General features: G+C 48.1%; 3 protein-coding genes across 3 annotated transcripts; 1 reads left to right on the top strand and 2 right to left on the bottom strand.

Annotated features, from left to right (window-relative positions):
• Window positions 1-21: 21 nt before the first annotated feature.
• Window positions 22-1,606, bottom strand: alg-2 (Alpha-1,3/1,6-mannosyltransferase; the record flags this gene model as incomplete). The annotated part of the gene is made up of 3 exons (XM_031152611.1): window positions 22-722; window positions 770-1,375; window positions 1,432-1,606. The coding sequence occupies 3 exons, from the start codon at window positions 1,604-1,606 to the stop codon at window positions 22-24; spliced, it is 1,482 nt and encodes a 493-aa protein (XP_031002326.1).
• Window positions 1,607-2,016: 410 nt separating this feature from the next.
• Window positions 2,017-2,902, top strand: ECI1_0 (Enoyl-CoA delta isomerase, peroxisomal; the record flags this gene model as incomplete). The annotated part of the gene is made up of 2 exons (XM_031152610.1): window positions 2,017-2,342; window positions 2,395-2,902. The coding sequence occupies 2 exons, from the start codon at window positions 2,017-2,019 to the stop codon at window positions 2,900-2,902; spliced, it is 834 nt and encodes a 277-aa protein (XP_031002327.1).
• A 341-nt stretch (window positions 2,903-3,243) lies between these two features.
• On the bottom strand, window positions 3,244-9,114 carry cdc11 (Septation initiation network scaffold protein; the record flags this gene model as incomplete). The annotated part of the gene is made up of 2 exons (XM_031152609.1): window positions 3,244-8,963; window positions 9,090-9,114. 2 exons carry the CDS (start codon window positions 9,112-9,114, stop codon window positions 3,244-3,246), a joined length of 5,745 nt encoding a protein of 1,914 aa, XP_031002328.1.
• Between the last annotated feature and the right edge of the window lie 4,551 nt (window positions 9,115-13,665).

The raw sequence follows: 13,665 nt of genomic DNA, 5'->3' as shown, positions 1-13,665 counted from the left end.
CATGATCTGACCTGATCAATCCTACCATAGCCCCCACAACCTCGGTACAAGCCAAGAGATAACCGATAGGGCAGTAATCGTGAAAGGAGGCAGAAGAAATCCAATCCCGTTCTCGTTCAGCGTTCGACTTTGCGAGGCCAAAAAGTACGCCGCGTCCGATGTCGCGATGGCCATAACCATCAAGAATGACGACACATCGTGTGTACTCTTCCGTTCACTTTCAGCCATGCCATCAATAATTCCATCAAGTCGCTCTGCCATCCTCACATTAGAAAACTCTCTCTCCACTCTTCCTTTGCCTGCTCTGCCAATGGCTTCCAACTCCTTCTTGGACATTTTGTGCAGCACCTTATCCATGACTGCAGTCCAGCCCTCCGTATCTTCAGGCGAGCAATGCCAGCCTGTTTTGCCGTCCACAACGGTCTCGAGAGGCCCGCCTGTATTTGCTGCTAGAACTGGAACGCCCACCAGCATGGCCTCCAGGGGTACAATGCCAAAGTGCTCGTTAGAGGGAGTATATATAAGGAGACATGCCGATTTGAGAAGCATGTCTTTCAGTGTGTTTGGTACTGATTGTAAAAACAGAACATCCACATCGTGGGAGATATTCAAAGCTGTCACGATATTTCCCGCCGTGACAGTCTTGAGGCCGAATGATTCGGCTAGAGTTACGAGCTCCGTGTGATATAGCACGTTTTCTTGCACCCGGTTATCGTATCCGCCTAAGGTGCATCAGCATAATCCCCGAAATACCGGTAATGTGACAAACCTGCGAGTACAAGCCTCACGCCTTTCCGCCCGTGTTTCCCAAGCCCTGCGTACGCTTTAATAGCTAGGCCAATATCCTTCTTCCTTTCAAATCGATTTATGCTCAACAAGACTTTCTTGTCTTTCCAAGCAGCAACAATGCCTTCACTCTCTTCAAAGGTCTTTTCTTTAACATCCACACAAGGATATACAATCTTTAGATCCTTCGACTCAGCAAGACCCGGCCAGACCTTCCCCACCATGGCCTTTGTGAAACCCGAATTTACCGCCACCGAGTCCGCAAAACTCATACTCCATTGCTCGAGAGCATCGAACGGTATCCGATAGACGCGCTTCAACAAAGAAGACCGGCCTTGGGCGAGTAAGAGATCGGGAAAATGGCAGTAAAATAATATGCGGGTACCAGGATACAGATATGCTAGCCATGGCAGACCAGCACTTAGCTGGTCTACTACAAAAGCATCCGGTTGTAATGCGCTGAGCTCGGATGTGAAGTATGTCCAAAAGATGAGATGTAATTGTCGTAGAATGGCGCATATGATGGAGAATCGAGATAGGATGGAAGGGGGCACTAGCCAGTTGCCGCGCACGCGTACATCAAGAGTTCCTATTGGGAATGCGTTAAAAAGAGATATTTTGACAAGAGGGATAACTACAGCATACCATCCCGAGCTTCATCGAAGCAGTGTTTTGGGTCGCAATGGCTTGTGAACATAACAACTTTATGGCCACGATTCTGAAGTCCTACTGCAGCATCGATGATCAATCTTTCTGCCCCTCCAATCCCAAGATCGGGATGGAAGAATAAGATGGTCTTGGTCTCCTCTGCCGCCGCCATGTTGCAACTTCAAATTTGAAGTGGGATGTTTGATATTGACAGATCTCGCGAAAAGATACGCAGTCTTGCTCTTAATCTAGAGCCTCGCGCTAAAATGACCCCTGTCCTACCTAGCTTTCCCCAGCCTTGCAAAAAGGGCGATGTTGCCGTCAATTCCACCAGAACCGTTTAGTTTTCACATAGAATGGGCTTAAAATGTCCCGAATGCAAGAGAAACTGCTTAATACACAAAGAGAGAAGTATCTGACGTGAAAAAGAATCTCTATGGCTCACACCTGGACATGCCGAGGTTCAATGGATTACTATTCTGAATAGCACATGGAAGAGCTACGTAGTGAACCTCTATGCTCAACAACCCATCCAACCTCCCATCTCTAATTCTCCCATTGACATATTTCACAATCACTAAAATGGCAACTAAGACTCTTTTTGAACTCCCAATTCTCTCCTCGCCCACGGCCACCAGCGCCAGCGGCACCGTAATCGTCACCACCTCAACTCCAGGAATCTACCTCCTAACCTTCACTTCACCTCCCGACAACCGGCTCCTAACGTCCTTCTGCCAGACCCTTCTCCTAGCCCTCGACATAATTGAGCACGAATACCCACCCGGTGTTCTGATAACCACATCTGGGGTCCAGAAGTTCTACAGCAATGGTTTAGACCTCGAGCATGCCACCTCAACCAAGGGATTCTTCCACAACAGTCTATTCGCTCTTTTTAGACGGCTGTTGACGTGCGTTGCATTATCATTTTTTGAGAACTCACAAACTAATGATCTTTTGTAGATATCCTATGCCGACGATAGCGCTAGTCAATGGACATGCATTTGCAGGGGGCTTCATGTTAGCCATGTACCACGATTACAGAATCTTCAACCCTTCCCGCGGTTTCCTCTGCCTCAACGAGCTAGATCTCGGAGTACCCCTGCGCCCAGCCATGTCTTCCATTTTCAGGCAGAAACTGACGCCTAGCGTCTACAAACCCATGGTGCTAGAAGCGAAACGCTTCTCGGCCAAGGAAGCGCTAGAAGGTGGTATTGTGGATGCGCTAGGGGGTTTAGAGGACGCAGTGAAGTTTGTGGGGCAGAGGGGTTTGGTGGAGAAGGGGAAGACGGGTGTTTATGGTGTGTTGAAGAAAGAGATGTATCGGGAGACGCTGGGGTATTTGGAGGAGAGTGTAGAGGAGGATAACAAGATGGATAGGGAGGCAGAAAAGGAGGATGAGAGGGGCGAGGAGGCAAAGGGGAGGGTAAACGAGTGGAAAAGAAATACGAATGGTGCTGCTAAGTTGTAGATGAGGAACATATGGAAGATTTTGAGGACTCATAATTGGCGGCTCTTTGTGGAGAAGGCCGCAAGACACTGTATGAGTTAAGAGTGATCACGTAGTAAAAGCCAGCCGACTATTGCGACTGTTGAGAAGTTGTCTTCACTCCGATCAGAATAGGACAAGAAATTCCAATCAAGAGAACTCATTCATTCCATTCCAGTCAATATTGATGCTTGGTGATGTACATAACAAAACGCCTTTCCCCAATACCCCGGTCCGCCAACACCACGCTGGCTTTTATACAATCATTAAATACCGACATCCCATGCCCGTCATAAACACACATCCAAACGCCCAATATTCATTCAAGCAAAGCTATCCTCAGCAGGCCACGTCTCCTCTCGAACCGGTTCCTCCACGGGCTCCGGCTCCTCATCCGGCTCCTTCAAAGTGCTGCTTCCTTCACTGGAGACACCAAGCGCTGCCTGATTTCCATCCAACATCAAAACTCCTGACTGAACCAGGGTATTCCAAGTCCCATCTCTCAAATCCATTGTTGACTTGTTGACATCCAAACCATCCAGTATTTTCAGCCGAGTACAGCCACCTAATACTAAAATCTGGTATACTCTCCTCGTCATCTTTGTCTCCAAGTCTAGACACTTTACATATTTCGCGTCTCTCTCACTATCCACATTTCCAATGGTGAAAGGCTCTAAGACCTCTCCACCGTCAACAGCTTTGCGTACAGCCAGAGCAGTGTTCAACGGAGCTGGATAGAAGCCCAGTGTCAATTGATTGCTCCGAAGATCAACGGTCGACAGGAAAGAGAACTGCGACAGCATACTTGTCACCTTCCTCAGGCTTGCTAGTCGATTGCCCGCCAGGTAAAGCCTCTTCAAACGCCGAATTCCATGGAGCGGTTTAAGGTCTTTGAGCGCGTTGAAATTCAGATTCAAGACTCGAGCGTTCGGGAACAGTTGACCGAAATTAGAAGGAAGAGACTTCAGTCCGCAATTGGCGAGCTCCAAGTACTGCAAGTTGAGAAAGACGGCACTGGGATCGAAGATAGGGAGAAGATTTCCAGATAGGAAGAGCTTGCGGAGTTCGAACGCTTGAGACAAAAACGCCATGTCGATTATTGCACCATCCTGCTGTTCTCGCATCGATAAACTGTCAAGATGCTTCGTTTTGAGGATACCGCTTACAGTACCCAGGCGATTGCGATCGAGATACAGCAGACGGAGACAGGGAAATGGGCTGACATCAATAGAAGTCAGGTTATTCCCAGCTAAGCGGAGGTAATTCAAATTCCAGAGCAGCTTGGCGCTATTTGGCGAGAAGCTAGAAATTTGGTTGTCTTCCAGGTTTAGGTTCGACAATGACGAGAGTTCGCCGATATTTTGGACGTCTTTGATATTATTGTTTTTAAGATCAAGGGCTGTCAATCTCTGAAGCCTAGTACCGCTAAAGTCGATGGACTCGAGCATATTGCCCCTCAAACGCAGACTCAATAATCCATCAAGTTGCCCAATGCCATCTAAGGACGTGATTTTGTTGTTATCCGCACGCAAGCCTCTCAAGTGCACCAAACACTTCAATCCTGAGAGAGACTCAATCTCGTTGTTTGAAATATCGATGTACTGTAAATTGCTGAGATGGTTCCATGCTGTCAGGTTTGTGAGACAATTGTGCGTCATTCGTAAGTGTCGAACGGATGATGGAGCACCATTAAGCTGGCTTATCTGGTTATGAGACACATCGAGGTCCTCGATCTTCCCACAAAATTCATCTAGCTTGTGGAGAGTCGTGAGCCTCTTTTCCCGCAACTCTATCTGCTTCAAGTCCTCCCAGTATGGTTCGTACGGTTCAACCTCCGTAATCCTTTCCACAAGCGCCTTGATCGACAAGGACAAAGTTCTCTGTTGACCCTCACCAAGGGTATATCTCTGTCTCGCAGCAACGTAACTAACATCCAAACCAAAAGATTTGTCCTCATGGTGTATGGTGAAATCGGAAAGCGGAGTAAGGCTGAGATTTCCTATCTCATGCAACAGTCTAGGCGTAGCATAAACCATGCTTACTTCCCGCTTCGGCGCCGGTGTCGTTACAATAACGCTGACGCTTCGTTGATGCATCTCATCATTTTGTTCGTCAGAATACTCTTCGTCCCGTTCATCAATGCGTGATACCGGTCTTCCCGAAAACGTTTGACGGCCAATAGAAATTCCACGAGACGCTTTTCTGACCGAGGAACGAGTGCTAGTTGCGGTTTCCCTGTGACTGCTGCTTCTCTTTTTGATAATGATGCTGTCCTCGTGAGCATCCATGAGTCCGCTAGAGTCCGAGTTAGCTTCTTCCGTGCTACGTTCGAGATTATTTTCGACGTTAAAGTCGACTGGGTTGATGATTGAAGCTATTGGAGACGAGAATGATATTGTAACATTGCGACGCCGCGGAGTCTCTGAAACTCGGTCTTCATGGATAGATATCTCGCTTTCAAACTCCTCAGTAGGTTCCGCTATGATTTTAGTCTGAGCAGCTATTTTGCGACCTGTCTCTTTGTTTGGTTCATGGAATACCGGCAAACTAGTGGTGTTAACTTGTTTGTTTTCCCAAACAGACGATTTATTCGTGGTTTTTGGCGCTGTACCTCCTGGATCCAAACCAAAGAGGTTCGAAGGATCAAAGTTAAATGGGGATTGACCAGGGTTATTCGAAGCAGGAGCTTGGTAAGTAGAATTATGCGGTTGCGAAGGCGTTGCGATTGGAGTATTCTTGTTGTCACTGAGTGATTGCGCCTCCTGCCTCAATCCAGCGGCCACTGCTTTAATTCGTTGCCGTTCTTGCGTTTCATCCACCGACAAGTCAGGAATATCTCCAAAAGGGTCATCTTCCGTTTCGTCTGCTGAGAATATTCCTTGTCCGCGACTCTCGGCGCTGACACTCTTCCCCTTGAACCAGATATTCTTCTCACGGTCAAAGACCATGCCAGCGAGCTGTTCGGGAATCAAATGTGAGACAGTATGAGGAGCAATAACGCGCCTTGAGTCTGAACCTCTCGATGAGCCAGTCGGAATAGAACGTGTTGTTGACTGGCTAGATGAAGCGTTGGATCCATGAGAAGGATACTCGGCTTCCTTGGAACCCTCGCTCACCGTTGGGATCGATGAAGCCGAATGTTTACGCTTTCGCTGAAGTTCGGGATTCTCGGATATTCTAATATTGGATGGCTCGCTCTCCAGAATGTTGCCCGACGTCAGGAATGTGCCTGAAGCCCGTGAAACTGTCACATTCGTCATTCGTTCAATCTCTTTAGCCTCCTCAACTGCTTCTTTAGCCATAGCCATAGTTCGTACTGAAGACGCAATGGCATCATCCATATCACTCTTCTCCTGATACTTGCGAAGGTGATCCAAGATTACGGGATCCTCTTGCATAACAGGCAATCTTGTAATCGGTTTTCCTTCACGACTCGGGGGCCTTGAGAACGGCTCCTGCGTAGACTCCTGGTATGAATCTTCAATAAATTCTTCTTCTGCAGCTCCCTTGGGTATCCGGTTTCTGTCATTTTCGGCCTCGGATTCCTCAACACTAGTCAGACCACTCCGCGGTCTCGCTTTACCCCGGATTCCTGCCATGATTTTTTTGGCTTCATCAAGGAAGTCTTGTGTTGTGACAGAACCTTTGCGGCTCTCGTCGCGTTGCTGGCTAGCTCCGAGAGGTGCGGAGATCCTTAGAGGATCCGTCGTATCAAGTTCAGCTTGTATTTGCGCAATCCTCCGCTCTTGGAGTACTCGTGCCTTTTCGATGGTAGCCATGTCTAATTCCACGAGCGGGGGCCGTTCATTCTGTTGACTACTTCGTTGGCTTGGTGTTGGTGTCCGAGGTCTCAATATCTGACGCATGGCGAGGACTTTTGGATTAGCGGCCTGCTGATCGTCCAAATGCCTTGCATCCTTACGTTTTCCAATAACGGATTGCATCTGCTGGTGCGTTTCTCTCAAAGAGTCAATCCCGGCGCTATCGTCACCTACTTCCAACTCGCTGATATCTTGGTTTTGTAAGGTCCGTCGCCGTTTGGGGGTCGGATCTTTCAAGGGTGACTTTGGTAACCTTTTTCCCTCTGAATCTCCATTCCTTTTCCTTGGTGTTTCCAGATCCTCCAGCCTTTGAGATGTCGGCATCTCGCTTGACAACTCGGAAGTACTAGTAGTCGGCCGTATTGTCTTGCGAACATTGATAGTGCGCTTTGTTGTATTTGTGGTGGTAGTGTGTCTGGACCGACGCGTCATCACCATTTCCTCGTCCAGAGCTGGAGATGGTTCCAAATGGAATTTGAATCTTGTTTGAGTTGTCGGGTCAAGCACAGGGAGAGACATATTCTCTTTATCCTCATCTTGACTGTTGGATCTACTCGAATCGTAGGATGCCTCCTCACTAAACTGAAATTTATCCAACTCCCCTTTCCCAAAGCTAGTGACTTTGCTCGATGTATGCGAATGGCCTTGGCCCTGTTGCCGTGGCTTAATTGGACTTGATTCAGCTACAGAACCTTCATTGATATCGGGGTTTGTTTGTTCCTGTCCTGATACGGAATGCACAAAACCTTCCTCGCTTCCATCCAAGTCTCCTTCGAATTGGCTCAGTCGGCGTAGTAGTCTTTGCTTAGTGAAAGTATCATAAGTGTCAAAAATTTTCAGCGGACTTCCTGAACTGGTTTCATGTGGCCTCTCATTGGGTTTAGAAGGACTTGAGTGAGGCGTTTGGGGAGTTGGAGATAGGTCCCGACCTGAAGGAACTTGATCCTGGTTTGAAGTTCGAGTCTTCCTGACGTTAGGTAGTTGCTTTGGCGTGCTTGCTTGCATCGACTCTTCCGGTAGCATTGCTGATTCGTCTATGGCCGGGAGTGAAGATGGGCTCAACATGCGCTTTTGAAAAGATCCCTCTTCTGAACGGCCTCCTCTACGAGTATTGATGAACTGACCATTATGTGCGAAGTCATCCGTGTCAGCTGTCGTGTTTTCCAACACGATCCGTGAACTGTCCTCCAGGGCTTCGCTGACCTGAAGTGGGCTATCTTCTCGAATGTCCTCTAATCGTTGTTTAACTTCAGCAACTGGTATCTTTGCCAAAAAATCAATATTTCCGTCGATAGTATTGTGTCTCGACACATATATTGGACTGAGCTCTTCGTTGCGCATATCACTTTGCCCACTCACTGTCCGTTCTCCTACTCCATTTTGCGCAACTGAACCTTCCATGCTCGAGTCGTAAATCCGTCCACTTTGAGCAGTTGCAGCCCTTGGGTGAAAGTTACTACTTCGACTCAAATCTGATGCCGAAAAATCGCTGCCCTCATCATTGACCAACTTGTATTTCATGGCTCGTGGTTTTCCACGCTTTTGTTCTTCCACCTCTTCTCCCTGGTCCGATAAAACTTCCGATTCTCGAGTTTCTCTATTGATATTGTATGGAGGGGGGCTTGAAGGCATGACGATACTCTCTTCCCCGACTGTCTGTGTCTGGAGCTTTGATGGTAATGGCGGCTGCGGTTGAGGAGGCCGAAATAGGTTTTCGATACCAGCAGGGCTGAACAAATCCCGTTGCTCGCCATACGCAACATCTCCATGCAACAGTCTCCTCTTCCATTCAGGTATTTCGCCTGACACTCTCTTCGGTGATAAACTAGTGGATTTATGTTGAATTGTGTGGCATTGTGTTGAATGAGTTGTGGATGCAGATATTGTTCGAGAATGCCTTCCCCGCGCACTTCCCATTTCGTCGCGGAGTTTTGAAGGATTCTTAGATCCCCGTTGAGGCAATGGAATATTGTGCTCATTACTACTGCGCTCACTAAGAGGGCTATCGGTAGCGGTCCATGTTTTCTTCTGGGGGTTGAATTTTGGGATGCGACTCGACTTGGCGCGCGCGTCAGAAGATTCGGAAGTATTATCGGTCAGAGATGGCAGTGAAGGTGCTGGAGAGCCAGATGACCTTGGTTGCGAAACCCAGTCTTCTGAAAGGGAATCCAACCATGCCTGCTCCATAGCAATGGCAATGTTGGGGGATGTCGTGGGAGAGTCTTATGTTTTGTTCGGCATGGACTATGGTTTGCTGCTGTCGCGTCGGCGATTGTCTCGGTCTGAATGATGTATCGATGGGTCTTCCTGAATCTAGCCGTGGGTTTCAGCGACCCTCTATGAAATACCTGTGGTAATATGGTAAATTGTCATTGTGAACGCGTAACGGTCGAGATGAATCCATACATCAATCTAAGCGCGTTGTATGCGGCGCGGGTCCAAGGTGCCAAGTCGCTGTAGCAACAGCCCCACCACAACAATGGCTTTTCATGGCCGAAAGCCCTGATCTCTAAAAAGTTCTTGATGACAGGACAGGACATTGAAAATACCTTTTTTTTTAGATAGTCCAGCTTTGTGTCAAATAGGTAAAGGATGGGATAAGTTGATATACAAAAGATTACTTGTTACATTTAGTGAAAATAAATAATATCAACAGTCTACCTTTGCTGTGGTCTCACACCGACGTCGTCCTTGCAATTAAATGTCCCAATCGTCTCAGAATAATCAGGATTAGAGAATTGGCATATAGCCCTATTCAGGCGTGTTCAGTATTAATAAAAATGAGTTTAATGGGTTTTAGTAAAGCAAATGGGCCATAGTATGTATACCTAGGCGCTTTCCAGAATCTGTCTTTGGATGAAGAGGTCCTTTGCCAGTCGCGTAAATACCACTTTACGCCAAAGAAACGCCACCAGACGCGACAATCCCACATGCTACCTGGTCAACATGAACCACCACCCCCACCGTCTCAACCCGATCTAATGCCATTCCGAATACCCTTTATCGCATGGGACCTTCATCAATATGTACTCTCATGGCGGTAGGTCCTTGCGAAAGGGCAGCAAATCCCACGATGCGCCATTTCACTACTCACCTGCGATCGCCCCGGAAGATGTGATCTGCGGGGGTAGTGACACAGAGGAGACCGAAGACGAAATACGAAGGAAGCACCTACGATACGAAGAGCAGGCGAAGAGATATATGACTGGACACATACCAGTTCTAGAGTCAGTTCTTCTGCGGGGTCCTCTCACCAGAGAAAGCGGATGGGTGAACCCATGGCGATATCAAGAACCAAAAAGGGAAACATGGTGGAAACCGGCAGCAAAAGATATGTTGTTCAGGAAACAGGATGTAATGAAACGGGCTGCAGACCATGGGCTAGGGCATCTAAATCCAGCGGAAGCTCTTGCTTGGTGCAAATCAACAGCCGCGGCTGAGGCCAGGGCTGCATCATCCTCTAGTTCTAGATCGAGGGCTTTCGATTTGAAGTCTTCGCAAATGAGGGAGAGTTCAGAAGGGCTTTTGAGTCACTCGGATGACGAAGAAAGGTTGCTTGAACAGGCCGGCATACCAGGCGAGAGAGTAACGCCATACGGATATACGGAGCAGAAGGCTAGGAATGGAATGGGATTTAGGGATGTAGAAGAGGGCACAAAAGGGACTAAGAGACCTGTCAATTCGAAATGGTTGAAAGGATCTTATGTTTCAAAGCGTGCTCGTTGGGAAGGACCAGCTATCTCTACGCCAACACCCTTGCCCGACCTTCATGGTGACAGAGACCGACGTCGACAGTCAAAATTGAAGGAAATTGGGAGGTCGCCCCCAGCACCCCATTTGAGAAGTTCATTGCAGGACAAATTGCAGGCAGGTGCCCTTGAATTGAGCGGAAACATTGCACCCGCCAATATCCTTCCATCGAAATGTCACTCGAAACAGAGAACTCCATCGTTGAATCCGTCCTCTATACCAGATGCCCAGCCATGTCCCTCGCATACAAGCCGGAATACAATACAACAGCAGGAGGTGGGATATATGGATGGGTTTCAGGAAAGTTCGACTTTGAGATTTGAACAAGATTCAAGACTGGACTTCCTTGAAACTACATGCGGTGCTGAACATATATCCAACACGACCCTTCAATTGGGAATTTTACCTTCGTCGCCTCCCGGCCAGAAACGATACATACAAACACCTGCAACTCACAACAAGAGTGCACAAGCGAGTTCAGCCCCTACTTTTCCTAGTGCGTTACCAAAACTGCCTCGCCGTACAGAAACACCCAAATGTCCGAAGCATATGGCAGAGTCTTCGCAAGATGTTAGCTTTGTCACGGAAGTTGCTCCATCGTCGCGTAATGTAGAAGAATTCCAATTCCGGAAAAAGCGAACAAAATCTCGACAGATTGCTACAGTACAACTACAGGAGTCTAACGATCCTATCTCTGTAAAGGTGTCAGTAGCGAGAAATCCCTCGGAAGACAGCAATCACCATATACAAAATGTATGCGCTCCTCAACTAGACAATCTTAAATTTGCCTCTCATTCCAATACCAACATTGCAACCCCATTTGCCGCTCAGAGTGGAAACCCTCTGATAACTGAGAACTTCACTTCTCATTGCAAAGAGAACGGAGACATGAGTCGATTACAGACGCCTTTCTCACATCGAGTTCCAATCACTCCACCTTTGCTGCCAGAATTTGCCAATTTCGGATACCTTTTCTCTCAAGGTGGGCTCGGCATATCTCCAGAATCTGGCGTTGTTGTACCAGTCATTCAACAGAGTTCAATCTCGTCGACCAAGTCAGGTCATCCAATGCCCTTGAATGCCTCACCTAGACCGCCAACAAGCGTAGCAAAGTCGCCGGTACCAGTTCTGCAGCAGAGTCCAAATATTATAGCCAGTTCGAATCGAGCACTTTCCTCGCATGCGTTACCTGGATCATCAAGAAACATAGCGAAGTCGCCGGCGCCCGTTCTTCAGCAAAGGTCAAGCTCATCAGCCGGGTCGAGCCAAGAACTACCCTCGCATACGCTCCGTGGGTCGCCAGCAAAGACTGTGAAATCGCCAGTACCAGTAAATGCATCTCCTAATCGCCCAAAGGGGCTTAAGCAATGTGATTCCAGCACCCAATCGTACAATACGACACCAGAAAGATCCGGACGAAGCAGAAAGTCCTCTCAAAAGCCGCTTACCCAAAGTCAGGTCCGTGAGGAGGTATTTGTGGTTGTTGAGGAAGTCCCATCTAAAATCAAGGATGATAGTCTAATTGATAACGAAATGACGTTCCGAGGCGACGTTGGCCAAGTCGATGTGAATGTCCGAGACGACGGGGCCCTCAAAGGATCAGTTACGAGGCAGCATATCCTTGACCAGCAACTCCTGGATCAGCAGATCCCAGAAAAACAAGTTCCAAGAGGCGTGCAGCTTCACCTCGAAGGAGTTCCCTCGGAGATAACCCCCCTTGAGCAGCTTCCAATAGAGTATGTTGCACTTGAACAAAATCAGCGTGAGCACGACAATGAGCATGAGCAAGTGGATGACGAGAACGACGACCGGAAGACTACTCCTGAATATAATATAGACGATGATGAGACCGCCAGCGCAGATACTTCGGACGAAGAGACTGATGATGAAGATCTTGAGTCTCTAGAAGATGTTACTCGAAGTAGATCAAATCGTTCGTCAGAAGATTCGCTGTATGTTGGTCCCACCGAACCGAAAAACGATACACTCTCAGGAAATAGTGCACATAAACTCCCGTCTTCTCAAGCTGCCTCCTCATTTCAATCGACTTCTCAAATAGAGGCTATTGAGACCGAGGCGACGAGACCATTGGTCCCAGAAGCTAAAGTCCCGAAGACCCCAGAGGTTGCGTCTCAAGTTATAAGGCCAGGAGAACAGACTCCCTGGACTAAAGTGACTATAGGTGTCATCTCAAAACCTATATCCCTAGCCCTTGATGCGAGTACCAGTTCTCACGAAACAGTTCCACAACCAGAAGAAAACGATTCGCCGCGAACTGGCTCTGACATAGATGAAAGAAGTTGGCATCATATTGAGCGCTCTCCATCACCTGATGAGGAGGCAATCATACCATTCAGGGACATTATGACACCGCCAACACCACCGAAACGGAGTAAGGCTGTCGAAGATTTACCAAGTACGCAATTACTCGTTGAGGCTGCACTCAGTAACCCTTGGAGAAGCAAGAAGACGGCATCTGGAAGATTCAAGAAGCGAGTATCTTTTGGTGTGCTACCATCGGATACAGATGAGATGGATGATGTCACCCCTCTTCCAAAGCAAATTCCTGGCTCTCCGCCGCCGCCGCCAGAACCCGTGGAGGTGTTTGAAGAGGATTCATCCGACGAGAGTACTATACTCGTCACTTTCGGAGACCATTTCAGTGCTGCTAGAAAACAAAGACTGATTCCAGAATGCACGGATTCACAAATCAACTGCAGCCCAGCCGTGGTTGCACAAGCACAAGCTTTCCTCACCGCAGACCAGCAGGCTCCATTGGAGCAACAATATTACAGGACATTGGCAGCTAAACCTTCCCGTCACCTCAACCTTGGGGGGAAAGCTATGGATCATCCCGTGTGGCAATACAGCGAGGGGGCGGACAACCCATTAGAAGAGTCACCATTCATCGGCACAAAAGGGGACTTGACAGGTTTAAACCCGCCTATGCCAATGTTCGACATGGACGATGTTCTCGGGGATGCTGAAAATTTTCTAGAGGACTGGTCAGTTGATGCCGAGCTCAAGAAGGCCAAGAATGTCGATTTGAGCAAGGACATTGAGAGCAACGGTGCAAAGAGGAGGAGACTGTTCGGGATTGTGTGAATGGTATCAGTGCAAGGTGTTATCTGGGGCAATGATACTGGAGTAACGGCCCCGTGACGGAGGGTTTGT

Source organism: Lachnellula hyalina (genome assembly GCF_007821495.1).
Source record: "Lachnellula hyalina strain CBS 185.66 chromosome Unknown contig00174, whole genome shotgun sequence".
NCBI classification, from domain to species: Eukaryota; Fungi; Ascomycota; class Leotiomycetes; order Helotiales; family Lachnaceae; genus Lachnellula; species Lachnellula hyalina.
This window is presented reverse-complemented; position numbering and strand designations above follow the sequence as displayed.